We start from the raw sequence: 21,480 nt of genomic DNA, 5'->3' as shown, positions 1-21,480 counted from the left end.
TTGGCTCCATCGTCTCCGTACATTAGCATACCATGCTAACTCTTAGACAGATCCACAATGGCATCAATTTCTTCCCCTCCCCAGTTCTATAAAGCTTGCTTTGTGATAGGCTCGTTAGAAGAATTTGCACATGGACGTGCAATGCGTGCGGGAATGTGACGTTTTCCCCTCCCAGAATGCAGCCTGGTAAACAGACATGGAAGCTGCTGGGGAAGACCTCCACAGTCACTGAACACTGCATTCGTTCTTTATTTACAAATCCCGCACACACTGTCAACTCGTTAAACTATACAAACGCCGTTAAAAGCTCTTTTTTGAATTTGAAACATCTGGATTCAGGTAAGCGGGGGATGAAATGGTTGTTTACGTATTTGATGTTACTGAAAAGGCAATGATAGAAACATGTCATTTAAAAAAAAAAAATACGATTGCAGTAAAAAAAAAAAAAAACAAATACAATACAGTAGTCTGCGACTTGATGATGTATATTAAAAACATATTGTAGCTTCTCAAAATGTATTTATCGAATAGTAAAGGAAAAAAAAATGGTTTACTTGTCATTCTGTGTATAGCCATGAAAGACCACACCAATGAATTAAGCAACATAGATGGATAGTGGCAACTTAGTTGAACAGTAAGTATTTACTTAAGTCGCAGTGGCACCCTTCACTAATGTTACATAATTCAAGAAGACATGTCAAATAAAAGCATTTAGTGAACATTAACCACCAAATAATATGACAGACCAAACTACACCATTTTTGGTAGTTTTAACAAACGGTTTTTATCAAAATAAAATAAATAAATCACTTAAACAATTTCAAATATTTGCAAAGGAAATATAAACTACAGCAAAGGAAATGGCTACAGAACAGTTTCAAACAAATCTTGAATACCAAAATCTGCAATCAGAGCAATAATCAAGAAGTTTCACAGAACAAATTCAACTGAAACTCTTGAAAGAAGTGGACGACCAAAGAAAATTACTGGTACACCAGGTAGGAAAATACTCTGAACAGCTAAAAAAAAAAAAAAAAAATCAAAGATTAACAGCCAAGTATGTAAAGAAAGATGTAGAAGCTGTGAGGCATATTTATGTATTGTGATTGATGTCTAGGGTTAAACAAAGAAAAGATTGCTTGAAAAATTAAAAAAAAAAAAAAGTTTATACAGAAGTTACAGAAACTACTGCATAAGATAAGAGTGAATCTGTAAAAGTATCACACATGATTAGACCTCAAATATCATCAAAAGGGGGGATGTGTGGGGAGGGGTGCAAGGCATGGATTCCTAGTTTATGCTACAAATATAAAAAAAAAAAAAAACATTAAAAAAGACTACAAAAATTCCAGTTTATCCCAGGTGAAGAACTTAGGACTGTCTACACGAGGGGAGACACACTAAATAATATATTAGTAAGAGCAAGACTTCCACCACATGCTAGAATATGAAATAGAATAACATATAGGCTCTTAGGTTATATTAAAATATAGGCTGTTGGGCTACATATTGATTTAAAACTGTTCTTAGAAAAACAAGGGATTTTAACTAGTTGTTAAGGAGATCCAAGAGAGAACTTAACATAAGAGGGATCCTCTCTTTTTTTATGAAAGAAACCTTCTCTGATCTATTTGCCAGTTTTCTAGAAATTGAAAATAAACAACAGTCAGGGTTAGGGTCAATTCCTTTTTTAAATCTCAATTTCCAGTTCCTTTTTAAAATCAATTCCCAATTCTAATTCCCATTCCCTTTTAAAAATGAATTGGAATAGAAAAAAAAGAAATTGACCCCAACCCTGACTACAATTCCATGTGCCATATTGGAGAAACTAAAATTGAATGACCGAAACAAGTGTTAGACACTAACCCCACCCCCCCGCTCCACCCCCCCGCTCCAGATTTCCTAACCACTATTTTAAGCAACCTTATTTTCCTAGTTTATGCACCGAGAAACGTGCGTGGTTACGTTCGTTTCTAACGTGGAGGGCTCAGGGTATCTTTTGGAAGAAAGAATTAACAATGCCACAATATGTGCATGATCCACAAGTTTAGCTTTGTTGTGTTAAAGTAATTAGAAGAAAACTGTTCAATGCCCTTGTTGTTTTATTAGTCCCTTTGTCTTGCCTCTGATAACATGATTTTATGATTGTTGAGTTTGAAATACAAGAGTTTATTATAATAGTTAAAAACGAACAACCTTTCAAAGGATATAACTTGCTTTTTTAAATTGCTTTTTCCAGATTTCTGTTACATTCCCCCGAATAAATTGCTTTTCTTTATATACTAAATATGTAAGGGTATGTTCTTGGTTGAAGTTTTAAAGGGTTTCCGTCTTGTCTCGTGATAGTCTTGCGTTTGTCAGGAATGAGTGTAAACTCATGTCTGGCTCATAGTGAAACAAGATGAGAGAAGAATATTCTTATGACCACTAATTGTAACCTATTATTTGTTCTACCTTCCACGAGGGGTCATTCCTTGCCTTTTTTTGTCTGAATCGCCACCACAAGCTGGGGGAATGCTGTTTCCTTTCAAATCGAAACCGCTTTCTTGTCCGGCAAGGAGACACTGTCTGTTTCAGTGGAGGTGTGACTTAGATGTGTCTCCAGTTAAGACCTTTATTGCCCACTTAATGTCTCTAGTCTGTCAGCAGAATAAAAATCTTGTATCTAAGCTTATCAGTGAGAGCACCCTGTTATTTTTGAAAGTTAAAATCGTTTTATTTTGAAGCTTTGATGTTTCAACTGGAACTGCCATCTCCCTTGTCTGTTCCCAAGTATAAAACCTACAGTATTATTCGAATAATGTTTTTTTCCTATTACAACTACAGGTGACAGAATTCAGAATGTTCCTGCTGTTTCCTTTTGGAATGACAATGTACTGGTTACAAGGCTCTCGGGGACACAAGCACCCCTATCCTTTACGCATTCACGGTTTGTAGGGACTCTCAAGTTTGCAGTTGACTGCGTCTCCAGGACACGCGTTAGTCCTTCTGACATGGGCTGTGTCTCCGGGTATTTCATTTTATTATTTTAAATCATGCAGGTAATACAACAGCATTGTGTGAGGTGCAAACTTCAGAATGTAAACATGGACACGAGGATGTGTTGTATCAGATCGGACTGAAGGACTGAACGCTATACTGGGTTGCTCCTCTTTGACATGACCTCCAGTGTATGGTTGCGCGTTCTGCTGAAATCCGTGTCAGGCTTTCTTGCTGACTGCTTCCCAGGCATAAGCAACTGTGTTAGAATTAATGGTAGTTCTGATGTTGGGTACAGGTAGTTTTTTATTTTTTTCTCCAAAATACAGTAGGTAGATATAGAGAGAAAAACAAAGAAATGCGGTCATTTAAATATCCCTACTTTAGCCAATCGTATACGATCAAAACATGAGCTCCAGTAGTGTTAAGTTTATTATTATCTTCATGCAGTTTTGGAAAATGTAACAAAAGCAGGACTTCCTAGAGCTTAGTGTTCTGGCGGAGAGAGCATAGCAAGCATAGTTTGCACTATTACAGGTTAGTTTGGGGAACTCAGTAAAAAAAATATAGGCTTTAAAACCAAAAAATGTATTACGATTTATGAATTTAAAAATCTCATAGTTTCTGGAGCAATTGGTCTCTTTTAATATTGAGCAGTGGAGGATGCCTAGTTTAGTAGAATGGTTGGTTATCCTTGTTGTTTATCATGGAATTTAGCTTTTGTGGATTCTGTTGCCTATGCTTTCTGCTTGTGGCTTTTAGTGTGTGTTTCTTATTGTTAAAAAAAAATTGTCAAAACTTGAAAAAAAATGTAGAAAAAATATTTATGTACCATAACATTAAGACTTTGTACTTTATTGGGACACACAAAATTTTCTCTGGGAACTTCAGTTTTTTTAGTTGAGAGTCCTGGACACTGAATAGAAAATGTTTTGGAGAGTCCTGGTCTTTAGAGGTTTATTATATCGTTGCTTGCTTTTTAGCAGTACTTTACATTTTTGCACAGTGAGACCCTGAAGCAATACACATTGCTCTCTAAATCGTTTTTTTTTGTACTATTCAACTGTTCTTTTGCTTTGTCTTGTGTGAATTACTTTATCTATTAAATGAAACTCAGTAGTTTATTGTGATTCTCAGCTTGAGGTTCCTGAGGTCGTTGTTGCACCAGTTGATGTCCGTTAGTCTTTCAGTCTTGACTGCGCATACGGTACGATAATTATGAAAGATGACAACCCCCTTCCTTGGTTAAAATTAGCTCAGTCCTAATTGTTTGCTAAATATCTATTAGTTAGCAATTTAAAAAAAAAATAAGTAAAAAAAGATTCTTCATGCTATGCCTCCAGTATTTGTGGCATGCATATCGTTCAGTCTCAAAATCAGAAGTTTGCATTTTTGTTTAATATGTTCAGGATGTTGCATGTTTTATCAGTTTTTATCCACTGCTGAGTCGAAACCTCTGATTCACCCTTCTCAATAATTAAGCATGTGAAGTAAAGAAGTAAAAGATGTTGATGTTTTCAGTAGTTCATCCGGAAATAGGATTATCGAGCTGCAAACTGAAATTCTCTAGGTGGTTAACCAGGGGTAGTACTTAGTAGATTGGATTACTTGGCACTGGCAACTTTTTCCATAAGTAGCTCATGTACAAACATGAAAGCCCTCCGTGAGAGCGCTAGAATTGCTGCAGTCAGATCATATTATCACAAATATTATGTCTTTCATACAGATAAATAGGACATTCCCTGAACAGTGAGTATTTGGAGACTGTAATGTCTTGATTTTAAGTCCAAATTGCTGTGTCTCATTCCGATTTGTCTTAACTGAAGTTGTGAAGTCTGATCATCTGTAAAACCAAACAGATAGGGCTAATGGGATTTCTTTATCACATTTGACAATGTAAGGTCCTAATGGCCCACAGATCACAGCTTTTTTAAGGCTACTGTAGTCATCCAAGGCTTAGACTTATCCACAGTTCGCAATGACCAGAATCAATAGACCAGTGCTTGTGTTCAAGCTGTCGAGTTCCTGGGTGTAAAAGAGGAAGCTGGTTTGGATGTGGGGTAGGAGGATGCCCACTGAACTTTCAGTTCTCCTGAGCTATGTGGGGAATCGCTGTGGAGAGGAGAAAAAATAATTGGACGTTCCAAATTGAAACAAAAAATTAAAAATACATGAATAAATACATATTGCAGCTACAATGTAGTATGACTCCCTCTGAGATGCAATATTTTTTACATACGTTATGGACCCCTGGAAACAATTAAACTGGATAGAAGTTCTACTGTATTTAGTCTGGGTACACCAGGCTGTAGAAGCTAGCTAAACTGATAGAATATGAATATCTGTGGTGTATCTGTTACAGTAACTGAATCCAATTTGTATTTTAAAACTACAAATATACTGTACATGTGGAGAGAAAAAAATAGTTTTACTCTCGACAAATGCTGATTGTGTCTCTACATTTAGGCATTGTCTTCTATGAAATTGAGATACTACTGTATACTTTAAACATTGGCACTGATGTTATGTCGCTAATACAGTAGGCTGAAATATTGTTGTCATTTGTCTATTAGGAAGTCTCTTCTGACTAGATGTATGTAGAAGGATTTCAACTGACACCTACTGTAATGTATTCGAAGAATGTATCAACAAGACCTTAGACGAGTTTACACGAGTGACTTTGAACACTTTGGTCACAGTGGACGTAAGGAAAAAATTGCAACAAAAAAAAAAAGAAAATACTACTTATAATTGAAAAGGAATTTGTGCAAAGCAAACTGCTATATGCTACTGTGCAAGTTCCGTTCAGTTTGTTCCTGCACAAAGAAAGACCCTTGTTTAGAAAATAGGTTTTCAGATGCTATACCTAGAATTTTTATGGAAAAGTCAGCTGTTTGTTTGAGTTACTTGATCTTCAGTATTAAAGTGTACATAGTATTGTTGGAAGCTGAATTTTGGATTCTACACTTGCACTGTAAGGGGGGGGTTCACAGGCCCTGATTGCTTACAGTAACATGGGGTAGCCCAAGATTATTGCTCATCTGGGTCTTTGAAAACTTAAAATAATCATTTGTTTTAGCCTATAAAAGCATACTGTAAATGGTGTGATCCCTATCATGTAACCTAAATAGTAAGGATGATTCAAATGAGTTGGGGTTGCATGTATTTCCAGTGCACTACCACGCATCTAATTGTTCTGTAAAGTATTATACCCTAAGTGTACTGGTTTTGATTTCACTGTATTGTCTGCTGAACTGCTTTAGAAAGCATACATTTTCAGTTGGTGGAATTGTTTTCAATGTATCCATGTATACAGTAGGCTGTATTACACAAGGTGCAGTTTTAGTGGATAAAGCCATCTGTTCGTGGTTTGATGAATGGAGACTGTCGTCTTGTGGAGGGTCCTTTGTAGCACAGTGGTGATTCCATAATCTCTGTGCAGTACAACACGCTCTCCATTCTGCTCCCAGGGGGCTAATTTGAATGGAAATAGGGAAAATGAAACTGCTTCACAAGGGCCTGTGGCATACTGCCAGCCTCTTCAGAGAAGTGCTTGATGTGAAACTTGGAAACTTTTTTTTGTTTGTTTTTTCACTTCAGTGACATTTCGAGTTCATGGTGCAGAGGCCTTAAAGCCAAACCAAAACATTAATTATTAATATTAATGAGCTGCAGCAGATATTGTTCATTGGCTCTATTGCATCAAATGGTATCTTTTAATAACTAATAACATTGAAGGGGCTGTAATTTAGATTTTGAACATTACAAGAAAAATTATAATTTCTTTCACTGTGCTATATGTGTTCAAAGCCTCTAGGGTACCAGAAAAGGCACAAAGAGTTACCTTAAGTGGGTATAGGGGTGCCTCTAAGACCATGACATTTAAGATGCCATCCAAAAGGAACTGCCCATTACCACTTAATGTAACTAATTTCTCATAATCATGCTCAGGTGCAGGACACCAGATATCCCCTCCCTGTCTTCAGTACTTGATAATACAGCTTGGTTAACTACACTGCTTATAGTACTTACTAGTCACCGTGTATATATTTAGACAAGCTGGGCTATGCACGAAAGTGTGCTTATACAACCAATGCAGTCAAGTGCTTCCATCTAGTGGCATGAAATGAGCAATGCACTTTCTCATGTTAAACACTGTTTAGAGATGTTGGTAGGGCTGTATTTTTTTCACAGTAAAAAAAAAAAAAAAAAAAAAAAAAAAAAGATGCATATCACACAGTTGACAATAGGTATTTCATGATTTTAAACTTAATATTTATTGAAGCAGAAAAAAAGTGTGTTGTCACATTCAAAAGTGACAATTTTTCTAGCGTTATTATGCAACACTCATATTTAAATACTTGCCTGAAAAACAGTAAATGCTAAATTGAGTATTTCATTTTTTAAGTCCACCTTTTTAAAGACAGTCTATTTTCACCATCAATGAATTATCAAACAAAATACAAATATAAATATATGTAAAAAGAACAGCAGACACGTGAAATGTCCCCATTTTTGAACTGGACACAGTGACCTTTAGAAGAAATATTTCCAAACTTTGATGCAGCTGATGTCTTTTCCACTGAGACATTTTAAACCAAACTCTGCCACTCTATGCAGTGGGTTCAATCATTTACTAGTCCATGTATCCTCAAGAGTTGTTTGTTATTCCAGAACTGTTTGATAAGATTCAGTTTTACTTCCAAGAAAATTGAAGCAAATTACACTTTGGTGTTAAGGCTTTGATAAATATGTTTTGTATTTTCAGCCATTTCTTTGGACCCTGATATTTATTTGCTGCAATACAGATTTAGTTCCTATGCTGTTTCCTTGTTCTTTATTTATTTGAAATTAGATCACCAAATGCGAAGGCAAATTGACATTTCTTTATAAGGTGTACACTAATGTAATGTACAACTTTTTAAAATAACCTGAACATTTATGGTTTTAATCATTATTGGGGAAAATGTAGATATTGTTTTTAAGAGGGTCTTAAATGACATGAAGCAAAGATGCTTGAAAACAATGCCATGCATTGAAAAGATGAATGCAAATGAAAACAATTCAAATAATAGCAGGAAAAACAGAACTGGATAGAAAAAAACTTATAAAGGTTATATATATATATATATATATATATATATATATATATATATATATATATATATATATATATATATATATATATATATATATATATATACACACACACATATGAATGCATTCTTTACAAAAAGAAGAGTATAGCAGTACAGTATTATTTCTTAAAATAGAATACAGGTTACAAACTGAAATGTGTGTTTTAAATACACTTTGGGTAATGTTCAGAAAACCTTTATGAGTTATACATTATTCCTGTGAGGGGAGCTTATTTGTTTTAGTAAGTCTGCCACCACTGGCACCATTTCATCTAGAGGTCATGGTAAGCCATTGATGGTGGCTCTGTATTTTCAGTACCCATCACTTTGATGTTTGCTATAACGGTTTACGGATGATCCAGGGCGTAAGGCTTTGAGATATTGGCTTCATACCCGAGACACAGATTCATTCTTTGGTCCCTTAATTCAAATCCGATAATGGGTATCGTGTAAGAAAAAACTGACCCTGACTAACTGTCAAAGCCCTATATCTCAGAGACTATGTCACAGTTACTGCATTTGTGTTAGACTGCATGCTCAGTGAGAGATGATCTGGCATTGACCTCTGACCTAATGTGGCTTACCTGTGCATATTGAGGTCATATGCATTTTTATTCATGTCTTCATTGTATCTAAAGTGACATTTACCTTCCATTATACCACCCAGCTTGCTTTTTTTTTTTTTTTTAAGAAAAAGTCAAATAATCTAGTTTTAAAGAATGTTTTAATGGATTAAAGTTTGAACTGATATTGCATCTTGAGACTCATTGTAGGGTGTATACAAAAGCGTTTCCAGTCGCAGGAAGAGATTACAGCATTGGCAGCACGTTTTTACCGTAGTTCATAAACGTGCCGTTACGCTTTCATCCCTGTACCACTCTTCTGACGTAAACGCTGTAACTGATGGGAATCTGAACTGACGTACTGTAAAACAGCCGGGTTTAAGGAAGTTGGGCAATATCCAATGATGACCAAAGCACCTCCCACACGATAGCAGAAAGCAAAAAATACATTGCTCTGGATTATTATACAGACTGATCAGGTTCTGACCTGGCCGCTGTCAAGCTGGATGCACTGGCTGTCAGATGCTGAAAAAATGTTGCAGCTGCGTCCTTGCAATTGGCGCCGTGACGCATTTTTCGATAAAACCTTTCGAAATCTTGGGAACCGGTGAAGCGATTGATCTGAAACTTGGCATATATCATCAGCATCCAAACCCGCATCAAGTTTGCGAAGCAAAAATTTCAGCGATAAATTTTAATGTCAAAATGGCTGCCACAAATCTTATCGAAACGCGCCCTTAACAGCAAACTGCTGCTGTTTGAACACCGTTATTGTCCCAAAATCAGTGGAACATAAATATGTCAAAATGGTTATGTTTTATAAAACAAGTTGTCCGCTAGGTGTATGTTTACGTCTGAAATTTAAAACTGCCTCAGTTGACAAACGGTTTACTTGACTAACTCGAAACTAAACAAGCATCATCCTTGACACTGTAGCAATACAACCGACTTTTAAGAAACTCACGTTAAACAAGATGGCTGCCTGACGCATTTTTGAAGAAAAAAAACAACTTTCAAAATGTTCTTCTGTGGAACAGTTGAAGTTGCTGATTTTAAACTTGGCGCATTGAGAACTAAACACGCTTAGACGGGATACTGGGGCTTGGGAGCCGTAAAACTGCCTGGCAGTTGTAGTTGTTATTAATAATAATAATAATAATAATAATAATAATAATGATAATAATAATAATGATGTTTTGTTAATGTGGTAGTCGGTTTCTATGTTCAGAACTCATTAGTATTGCTGTTGCTTTTGGTTTAACATGTAGGCTGACAGGAGTGTTTTATGTTCAGTCGTGGTTTTACAACATTTGATAGTAAAGAAAAAAGGATTTCATTCATGTCCAAGTTCTGGGTGAGCTGAAGCTTAATGTAAAGTTAAATCTCGTAAATGAAGAGGATTCTTGTAACTTACCTCATACGTCATGAATACAGTACATTTTGTAGTGTCGTTTCGCCTTAAAATTGTAACCCTATATTTTATATTGACCCAATAAAAATACACCTATCGGAGAATATTGAGGGGAGTCTACCGGTTATTTTTGATCGATTGAATACACGTGGTGTGCTACTACAGTAGTATGCGCTAAGAATTATTTCATTCTACCTTAAACATTGACTACTGTTTTGTTACATTGTAGCGGAAAGAATGTCGGAAAGGGCCGATCATGACGTCAGGGCAGAGCAGCGCAAAGCGGCCAGGCAGCCAAAGCAGCAACAGCAGGGAGAAGGCTCCACAGTAATGGCGACTGTAGGGGAGCGCAGAGCACTGCCCAGTCCAGAAATCGTGTTGGGACAGCCCTGGAGCAATTGGGTGGATGCTGCCAAACTCCACGGGAATGACGGTGAGTGATCCTAGCGAAATCCTGCCTATCGCTTATCAGGAACGGAAGATGCCGAGGTTTGATTGCATTCAGTTTTGTAATGCAAGAAACGTTACTAGTTGTGTCAGCAGCAAGTGTAACTATTTATCTAACTGATGCATCTGATTGTTTCTTTAGGTGCAGAATCGGAAGAAAGTTTGAAAGAGTGCGGGAAAAATCGAGAAGCGATGAGGCTTTGTAAAGAAGGTGAGTGCAGTTTCTGTGATGAAATGTATGTTTTTGTTTTAGTGGTACGCACAGACTTAATGCACCGGCAGAAAGCTGTTTTTTTTCATGTGTAAGCAAGTGTAGTTGGTGGACTTAGTTGGGGCCCTTGAACAGTTCGGTCGTCAGTGTTGGGTAGTTTTATGAACATAATTTATTAAGTTTTTAAAACGGTAAACGAACTTCGCGAAAGTAAAGCGTTGGTGTAATATACCTGCACAGGTAAGGATTGTTTGCTGTTTACTCGGAGGGAGTGGCAGCAGTTTAAAACGTAAAGAAGAACTGGGTATGTCTTTAGCGAATGGTACTGTTGTGTCACCAAAACGTGATATTCCAAATTACGCTACAGTACCATTTGAATAGTGTCAATAATACAACAGCCTTCCTCCCAGTTTCAGTGAAATGTGTATTGGAGAAACTTATAAAATACACAACACATTAGACATCTCTCTCTCCAAAGACATACCAAGAAATAATGCTAAGTAGGTAGGTATGGAGTGGAGTGCAACTCTGCATTTACTTGGTACAACAAATACATTGTAAAGTGTATTCATTATAATAGGGATTTTCAGAAATGTAGGAAAAATTGGCTGCATATTTTATTAAATATTCTATTCTGCCTGTTTTGCTTTTAAAAAAGTAGCCCTACGTGATACAGCTGTTATCTTGTTAAATTGTTACTGCAGACCTGTGAATTGGGGCTTCAAGTACAGTTTCTGTTAGCTGTAGTCAGTGTCAGTGATGTTAACAATAACCTAAATCTCAACATTTAAATACTACATTCATTTGAGGTCTTTTACTAACTGCCCACATGTATTTGCAACACACCATGATTTTGGAACGTGCGTCTTGTGAATAACATTGGTTGGGCAGCACTAAACAAACAGTTGCAGTATAAATACTGTAAACCTTTTATCTAGTTCTTGTTCCCAGCCAGTTCTGAGAAACCAGTGAAAAGAAAATTCTGTTTTTTTTTTTTTTTTTTGTTTAAAAAAAAAAAAAAAAAAGTAAAATTTCTGTATTTACATTAAGTTACACATCAGAATATAATTTTGAAGGTTTATCAAAATACTCTAGACAGAGAATACTGTCTGCTTTGGTATTCAAGTTAGTGCCACCCATCATATTGATTAAAATAAGTTCCAAATATTTACAGTACAGTTTTATAAACACATGTTAACTTTCTGCAACCAGTAAGCATGTAGAATGATTACATTTTCAGTACTGATTGCTTGTCAGTAGCAGGCATTGGCATTAGCCCTAGCAGTAGCTACGTTAAATCAGCAGGGGCAGTAGGGTCAGGAAATTGGAAATCTGGAAGACCCTTTGATGGAGTGGATAGTATTGCTCTTGAGAACATTTTATATACTTGTGGCCTGCCGTTGGTTTCACTCCAGTACAGCAGATAGTCGCATAGCTGGAGATCACAGGCACAAACCTACATTTTTACTTTCAAGTTCAAATTAAATTAAAATCACCATTTTTATATTCGCATCTGTATGCCATTTAAAAAAAAAAAAAAGATAAACACATCTGCCAAACAAAAAGGCAGAGAGGACCATCAATCAGTCAGCCTTTATTCGGATCACTTTCAAAGTCAAATACAGAAGTGAGACTGAAGGATTATTGCTCAGTACATTTGGGAATGAAGTAATTTAGTGGTTTTGGAGCCATTAAACAAAGTCCCATTGGTGGTGGTTATACTTGCCAAGTTTCAAGTCAGAATTGTTAAGCTGTCCATATCTTTCCAGAGATGAAAAATAAGTTGAAGTTGATAACTTTTATTAGACCAGAAGTTAAAATGTCATACTTTTCAAGTTTTTAAAAGGACATACTTTAGGTCCCTCTTCAAGTAAAATGGATTTCAGTATAATCTACACTGTTTCTGTTTTACCTGATGAAGATACCTATGAGGTCTTGACATTTACAACTTCTCTGTTGGTCCAATAAATGGTATCAACTTAAACGTTGTGTCTTCAAAGTCAATACAGCACATAGTCTCCAGAGGTACAATGATAACCTGAACCAATACACCCACATTTCTTTTTGTTCAGTTGTTGCTTTCCTATTTATGCCTGTACTACTTTGTGATGCTGAGTTACCTTTTATCGGCTTTCTAAGGCTGGGACAATGCCTCATTTTTACCATGATGCATCATTCTCCAAAACAGCCACTGCATCCTTGTCCTTATACTGAATAGCTAGTACATTAATGAAAAGCAGTGCTGGTACATAAATGACATCTGAATAAACATAATCTAATCAAATTGATTGGTGCCAAAGTGAACAAGTAAATGAGAGTAACAGGTGGTTCATCTTTGGCCACAATTACAAGATATTTACAGGTCTGTGTCTTGGTGTCCATTTTTTTATATTTTATTTGTTAAGAACCAGGACAGAATCTTTACTTCTAAAGGGGAATGGAGCTTACAATCTGCCAGCCTTGCTGGCCTGTCACTGTTAAGATTGAGGTCAGATGTGCTTGTTGGTTAAGGTCCATGATATCTTTAGGCAAATCTGCCAGGTCAGTGTAGTTTTTGACCTTGTTAAGTGTAGCATATCTTCTGTTCTTAAAATAATAATAATTAAAAAAAAATGATTTAAACATTTCCAATAAGGTTTTTTTAAAATTTTATTTTGTGTTGGACACCTTCAAACTGCTGTATGTTTTTTATTTTTTGGGGGTGAGGGGAATGCAATACTGAGCAGGAATCCCTAATAATGTAGCTAAGCAGTGTAGGATTATGATACCTGTAACCTTGAGTTTCTGGAACCCAATATTGACACAACACAGCTCTAGTTAACAACCTTGTACCATATAAAGGATAAATCTGACATTGGCAATATTCTTATCAATGTGTGCATACCATTTTTCTTTTGCCTAATGATTGATATTTTTGTAGAATTACCTAAACCCTGAAGTTTTTGGTCAGACAGTACTTCTTGATTCCCTGTGTACATTTACAATTTTTTTACTTACGTAACAATTAACATTACCCACTGGAAGACCCACGTATTAAGGATGATGGCTTGATCCGTCTCCCCGATTTTTACTTTTTCAAACATGCAGACAAACTGACAATGAAGGCTCACTGACACAGACCTGGAAAACCACACTTTGATTCACAGCTTCTAATTTTGATGGTAACTCTTGTTGTTGCAAACTCTGTCATGTTACCGCTGTATGAACATATGTTATGTTTATGCATAACCACTGTTTTTGTATACTTTTCATACACTTCGTCATCTGTGTTTCTTGTACCTTTGTATCGTGTACCAGTAGTAAATAATAAGTAAGCCTGCATACGTGCAATATAATGTAACCTACAAGCTTTTACATTTAACTGCAGTTTTAACAAAAATCTACATAAGGATCTTGAAGAATAATTAACATTTTGTGTTTGTGTTTTTTGTTTTAGGCTGTGTGACTGAACTTTAGAATAAATAATGCAAGGGACCGTGAAACTCAGTTAAAATAAAAACATTTAAATAAATAAAACAGGGAAGGTGGGACAGAGGTACATCTGTGCTTCCCCACGATTGTCAAAAGTACATTCTTGGAATTTCACAACATTCTTGGAATAATCTCAGAACAGGTTAATATATACTTATTATTATTATTATTATTATTATTATTATACAAATATAGTGTAGTTGAGATATACAGCTTCAGACTGTTGCTGATGAAACCACTGATATCTCAGCTACAAGGCGAATTATTCGCACAGCTCAAATAAAGCTTTTGCTTGCGGTCCTTAGGATCATAGCATTGAACGCCACTGTTGGAAAGTATATTAATACAAAAGTATTTCTCTACTAGTAAGTATAGCATTTGTAGCCTTTCTTTTGAAAAGTAATTGATTTGGAGTTGGGAATCGTACATCTTTTACCAGACATTTGTGTTTAGCAGTTTTATATTACAGTGAAGCTGTTTTGATGGTTGCTTTGCTCAGTAAGGAGGGGCACATATACGAATTGCACTTGGATAAAAGGTTTATATTGCAGTAATCCTTTCTTTTCCAAGTGGTCCCACAGGTTTTAGGAAGGCTATGAGCTGGTCCTTGGTTGTAGACTAAACCACTGCGTATGCAAAGATCCTGTAATAAATACTGTCGGGTAACTTTTGAAGATGAAATGTCCTAACCATGCAATTTATAGACTTCCTTAAGCAAACTGACTGTCAAAATGTATATTTTCATATGAGGGGCTGCATAAATTAAACACAATTTTATTATTTATTTTTTTATATGTACCAGTCAGTAATTGAAGTGCCTCTAGCTTATCTGGACATTGTATGAACATCTTAGACATACTAAGTCCCCTTCCATTAAAATGCCTTCAGATTTTATTTTAAGATGTCAGTCATTCTGATTCCGAAACATTTTTTTTTTTTTTTTTTTAAATCCTGTTGTTCTTTTCTTACATGCAGACATGCCTTTATTCGGTCACTGCCCGGCACAAGATGATTTTTACTTGGTGATGTGTAACCATTGTAATCAAGTTGTCAAACCACAGGCGTTTCAAGCACACTATGGTAAGTTTACATTTTTATATTCAGATGAAAGAATATGAAGTGTTGTACTGTACTGTACTGTATGGTGTCTGATATTCCAGATTGTTTTCTATATACTTATTTGGAAATGCTGTCACTCATTCAGCCAACACACATCTAATTTCTACCAAAAACCTTTTACTTTTTTTTTTTTTTTAATTGATTGTTAAGGAGCATTGCTTTATGAATCCCAAATATGGTAGAGCTCATTTTAAAAACAATTCTATTTTATAGGCAGTTTTCTCAATGTGAAAAGGCATTCAGAAATGGCAAAAATATCAGGGACAAAGCAGTCAGTTTGGGGGGGGGGGGTAGTATTTTAGTTCAACTTTATGCAGTTTTCAATGTGTCCACAAGATGGAGCCTACTACATAATTTTTGATCTGTGGTGACACCTAATGGAATTCTTTTTAACTGACTGTTTCATAAAAAATAACTAAAGAATGTGAGAAGTTTAACATAAGGAGCAGTATATTATATATACATATGTATATATGTGTGTGTGTGTGTGTGTATATATATATATATATAATATATATATATATATATATATATATATATATATATATATATATATATATATATATATATATATATATATATATATATATATATATATATATATATATACAGGTAGTGGACAAAAAAATGAAACACCTGTGTAAATGAGGGACACCAAGTATATTGAAAGCAAGGGCTTCCACACAGGTGTGGCTCATGCGTTAATTAAGCAAATAACATCCCAGCATGCTTAGGGTCAAGTATAAAAATGCTGGACAGGCCTGGTTGCCTGTAATTATGGCTAGCATGGCGGCAAGAGGAGACATCTGTGATTTTGAAAGAGGGGTGATTGTTGGGGCGCGTTTGGCAGGAGCTTCAGTGACCAAGACAACACAACTTGCTGATGTTTAACGAGCAACGGTGTCTAAGGTGATGTCGGCATGGAACTCCGAGGGAAAGATATAATCAGAAAAGGCCAACAGTGAGCAGAAGTAATGAAGTAATATATTAAGTAATGAATATAATGTTTGCCACCTTGTGTGGTGAATTGTATGGTCAGGTATTACTAAATAATGTAACATTCAAATTCAGAACAATTTCAAAGCTTATTAAATTGTTAGAGATGTCTGGGCCTGTTTGAATTGTGTTTCGGAGGTCCTTAGTGTAGTAGTTCTAATATTTTTAAAAAAATGTACTAAACATAACAGCTGTTCGGTCCAAAATCATACGGAACAATTTCATGTGAAAAAAAGCCTTCTGCCTATGGGAAGATTGGGGAATGGCGTCCACAAGTCTGTGGTAAATAACTTTCTCTCTTTTGTAAGTTTTGTATGAACATCTGCACCACAAGTTTCTTTAAGTTTTTTCAGCCTTGCTGTTATTGTTTTATGGGTCAACACAGTATAGGTCAATAAATTTCATCACATCTTGAAATCCATCACCTACAAAGCTAAATCATCTTGGTGAATTGTATAATTGAAAGAATTATATTTTGTGAGATTTATACAATATTTTGAGAAATTTACGATTGAAGAAAAGGTTTCGTTGTCTTTTGCGATATGTAGTGACTTTAGAGCTCTAAACATAAAACATACTTCAGTATTATAAGACAGATGTTATGGACAAAGAGTTGTATGAAATAATATATTTATTTTGCAATTGTAAAATTATCTCAATAATCGTCATCGATTTATAAACTGCTGCATTCACAATTCACACACTGTCCTCATATAATAATAATGTGATCACGCCCTGTTCGGACCACTCTATATCATGTTGTTATGGATGTTTGCTTTTTACTGCCATCAGTATCTCCATCCACAGTAATTTCTGAAAGTTTTCCTTTCAAATGGTGAAGCATTGAACTTGTGTGTTTGTGATACGCCAGTTTAGGTTGGCTTAATTATTTACATACCACGGTTTTCTCGTCCGGTTCCTCAAAATACTTTCAAATGTGGCTTTGCCTCGTTTCTTTGTTTAGAGATGCCATTTTATTAAAAAATAATTCAGAAAGAAACGCTTATTAAATCTGTTACCTCATGGACTTGATACCATACTACGTCTGTTACAGGATGAACACAGAGTATGCCACTGAAGCACCAGATCGACCAGGAATAAAACCCACCCCAATGTCAATCTTTCTATTGCACCAATTGGAAAAACCCCTTCCTTTTTATAATATCCGCCCTTACTCTGGCTTCGCAGTAGTCTGATATGCAGTGTACTGATTGTATATGATGATAAATGAATAAAACGAGTACATTTAAAATATATGCGTTGGGTGAAATTTTTGACGTGACCAGTTATACGTATAGCATATTATATGTTTAACCACTTCCTTAGAGTTAACCCGTTTTGAAATTCCCATCCCTATTAGATAGCAGAACTTTTTACTGCCATGGCTTTGATGATACCAAAGACGATTTCACCCCTATCCAGGGATAGCACCATGTGTGTCTTTCATTTTCGTTGTTTATGACTCGAGTGTACTTTTCAGTAGTAACAAATGTTGCATAAGAATGTTGTGCATTTTTATTTATATTTTTAATATTAATCTTTGTTTCTTGTTGCCTTTTTGGTGTTTTTTGTTTTTCAATGAGACATTCTGCTCGGGGGAGATCTCGGATTGTTTTCGAAAGGAGTGAACACTGTGAAAGTAAAATTACCTGGGGTTAGAATTTGAGGCCAATTCAGACTCCCAGGAACAGCACAGGAATTAACTATTGGTTATATTTAAGCGTCCCTCATAAGGGGGTACCTTTATGGAGTCCCTCATGTTTCCATGTCTGACACTGCAAGAAAGGTTTTGCTGATGGTAACATACTTGCACTTTATATCTGATAGATAGTACCTCTTGGTAAAATGCTCCTATGAATTCAATTAAAATAAACTGAATTTCTATTACTGTATGTTGTCACAAAGATAAACCGCATGAGTGAGTGTACTTTTCTTGTGGCACAGGACATGCTCTAGTTTTCTTCTAAATAAGCAAAGTGACTTATCTTGTTAGAACCACTTGGAAACTTTACGGATGGATGTAACGGCCTGATTCTGAATATAACTGAAATCTGTGAAGAACCTAATCATTTTCAGATTTTTGGCTTGCCTGGGCTTCCTAAAGAACTTCAAAAATATAACTTCACAACTATGGATTTCCTATGGAAAATGTGGCTGTAAAGTACTTCTGTAAGAGTATAGATTATGTTTTCAAAACATATTTTTCATAGCTTTTTTTTTTTTTTTTTTAAATTAACTGGTCTTGGAGGGAAAAAAAATGCTTAGTGCTTCTGTTCTATTTACAAAAGTGTTATTAAGCCATGTTTATGTGGAATTTTGACAGCTTTTGTTATGTTGCAGAAAGAACGTGTGCTCTCTTTTTCTGGTAAGTTTTTTAATATACAGAAACAATTAGACCATTGTTGATTAGGGCTCCCGCACCATAAATTGTTTCTGGTTCAGCCTACTGAAACTCTGGCAAGTTACCTTTGAAACAGAAGGAATAATTTGCATAAACCAGGACTTCTGGTATGACCATATTAGATAAAATGAGACTCCTCCTGTTTTTCTGTTCATCTGCCAGGACCTTTATGACTCAAGTGTACTTTTCAGTAGTAGCAAATGTTGCATACGACCAAACATGGAGTCTGCTAGGAGTTTGTGGGCAGAGTCAGCTAATGATACTGGACCTCAGTAGCAAGTACGTACTAACATATCATGTGAAACAAGAACCTACGAGAAAGCTTTGTGGAGCGGCCTCCCTTTGCGCAGAGCCCTAGGCACAAGACAAGTTCTCTTCTGCAGTTTTTCTGAGACGGGGAGTTGGCAGGGAGCCCAGAACTGCATGGAGTTTGCAGAAGGTTAGTGGAGTTGTGCATTAACTAACCGTGGCACGAAACGACAGTTGTACCGTACTGTGCTTTTTTTTTCCCTTTCAGTTGTTTCACGCTGTGCCTGTGTTCCTGTCGCTGCCGATTTGCAGTGGAAGTTGTTGTTGTTCGCTGTCCTTAGAGGAGTTGGCTGATCAAAGCAGATAATCGCAAAATGAGGGATTAACTGCTGCGATCGGCCCACATAAGCCATTCTGAAATGTCATTTGAGTGTTTTGGCAGAAATTCAAAAGCAGATTGAAGTGGAGTTTACAGTGAACTCTACCCAAACAAAAGCTTGGCTTTGCGTTAGGTAGCCGCCCACAATATTAAAAATAAAAAACAAAACGCAGTTACCTGTCGGCATGCTGGAATTGGTTATGTATATTTTAAGTTTTGCACCTTTATGTTTTTGAAGTAGCTGGTATTTATTTGTGGTAACTGTGGTTTTAATGTCACAGGAAATGCTTTCAAGCTGTTTTAGTTTCCTCTAGAGTGCTACACATTGACACAGATACAGGAACCATTTCAACTCTGCTCTTTTTGTTGAAAAAGGTGCACATAACCAAATGATACTTCCATAGTAAATAACCTAGATTCGATTTAGTTTGTAATACGTGAAGTGGGGATGCTTTATACTGAAGTTTACACAACTATTTGTTTTCACTAGTTTAATTTGGTCTTACATAAGCTGCGTTCAAAGGAAATGGTTCATAAGTTTAGTGACCCATATGTACAAGAATAGATTTTAGAAGGCTGTGTTGAAAATATCCGCTCTTCGTGTGTTTTCTGTCAGCTGGTATCATTTAAAGAAATAAGTAAGTTGTGTTTTTAACAGCTATACAACTGTTTCAAACAGAACATTTAATCTGTGATCAAGTGTACAGACGACTAAATTGTCGAAGACTATTAATTAGGTTTGTATTTGAGTGCATTGTAAAATTGAAGATGACTATGTGATACAAAAGTTTGCACTATTTGTGTTTGTTATTTTTTTGTCATTTCAAAATTCAATCTACTAGATCTTTAAAACTTGTATTTTCAAAGTGAATATTGTACTAAACCCTGTATTTGCAGTGATGCTATTATCAGTTTGGAATTAACTGCATTCCCTTTTATGCCCCATGTTAAATGGGTGATACATATCAGTAGTGAATACATTTACTTGCATATTTATGTAATTTCTTCTGTGCTATTGGAATAGACCAAAACAAAACCAAATGGTTTTATCAAACATCAATATAATCCTCTTTTACAATGCAGTTTTATTTTTATCTTTATTATTTTTGCCTGTAAGCTATAGTCAGATTTCATTAAGATGAATTTGAAGGGACCAGCAAATACATACTTATCAGAAATGTGAGTTTTTACTAAAAAGCCATGCTGACTACTTTAGGACTACTACAGTATTAATGCACATATGCACCATCCACTGATTGAATAATGCAAACATTTTAGATAGCTTGCTAGTTTTATCATTATTTTTGCATTGATGGCCAGTGAACTTTTGCTTTTTATTTTAACTGTCAAAAGCATGTTTTGTTTTGCTATTATTTTTCTGTGTCACGTTTTAATATTTTATAAGTAAAGATGACCTGCCTTATTGGCTGGTGCAAGTTACCTAGTTGCACACCAGGTCAACCCGTTATGGACTGTTTTGACTTGACGTGTGTATAATGTGTGCTAATCCAGTTCTGGTTGTACATGGCGAGAAGGACATATATTTAAAAACAAACAACAACAAAAAAAAAGAATTACATAATTTCCACTTCTTTTTGTCAACAGAAAGAAGACACAGCTCATCCAGCAAACCCCCACTTACCCCAACTCCATCTTCTGCGTATTTTCTGCCCTCAACACTGCCGTCAAAAAACAAAGGCAGTAGCGGCAGTGGCAGCAGCAGCAGTAGTCGCTCGTCAAGTGGAAACAGTGCATCCTCCAACTCAAAAATCCTAAAGTCACCCAAAGAAAAGCTGCACAGCATCAGTGGGAGTAACAGGCCAATGCATCTACCACACAGCAAGGTGCCACATGACAAAATGTAAGTGCTGACATGAAGTTGCTTTTATCAGATGTTTACTCGATCACTTCTTTGGTTTATATTGAATTTAATATTCTTTATTTTTTATAGATAACAGGTTTTATCATTGCTGTGGTTTGGAAGTTTTTTTAATTTTTTTTATTATTGTTTTAACAGGATATTGGGGATTAAGAATTTGAGAATTCAGACATTTATTGCATTTTGACAAACATTCTGCGCATTCCATAGAATATGTGGTTTAATCTGTGGTGTCGT

General features: G+C 35.8%; 1 protein-coding gene across 2 annotated transcripts in view; it reads left to right on the top strand.

The window, feature by feature from the left end:
• Positions 1–179: 179 nt before the first annotated feature.
• LOC121328697 (ataxin-7-like) overlaps positions 180–21,480 on the top strand; it is a 28,748-nt gene continuing 7,447 nt past the window's right edge. Inside the window, exons 1-5 of one of the 2 annotated variants that reach the window (XM_041273658.1) lie at positions 180–339; positions 10,321–10,524; positions 10,681–10,749; positions 15,196–15,300; positions 20,970–21,225. In XM_041273658.1, the coding sequence (XP_041129592.1) occupies positions 10,329–10,524; positions 10,681–10,749; positions 15,196–15,300; positions 20,970–21,225 (626 nt within the window). In that variant the 5' untranslated portion in view covers positions 180–339; positions 10,321–10,328. Of the gene's footprint in view, positions 340–10,320; positions 10,525–10,680; positions 10,750–15,195; positions 15,301–18,886; positions 19,176–20,969; positions 21,226–21,480 lie in introns of those variants that run through there. The other variant, XM_041273659.1, reaches the window with a different exon arrangement.

Source organism: Polyodon spathula, chromosome 16 (assembly GCF_017654505.1).
Source record: "Polyodon spathula isolate WHYD16114869_AA chromosome 16, ASM1765450v1, whole genome shotgun sequence".
Classification (NCBI taxonomy): Eukaryota; Metazoa; Chordata; class Actinopteri; order Acipenseriformes; family Polyodontidae; genus Polyodon; species Polyodon spathula.
Note: the sequence above shows the minus strand (reverse complement) of the source record. Positions and strands in the feature narration are given on the sequence as shown.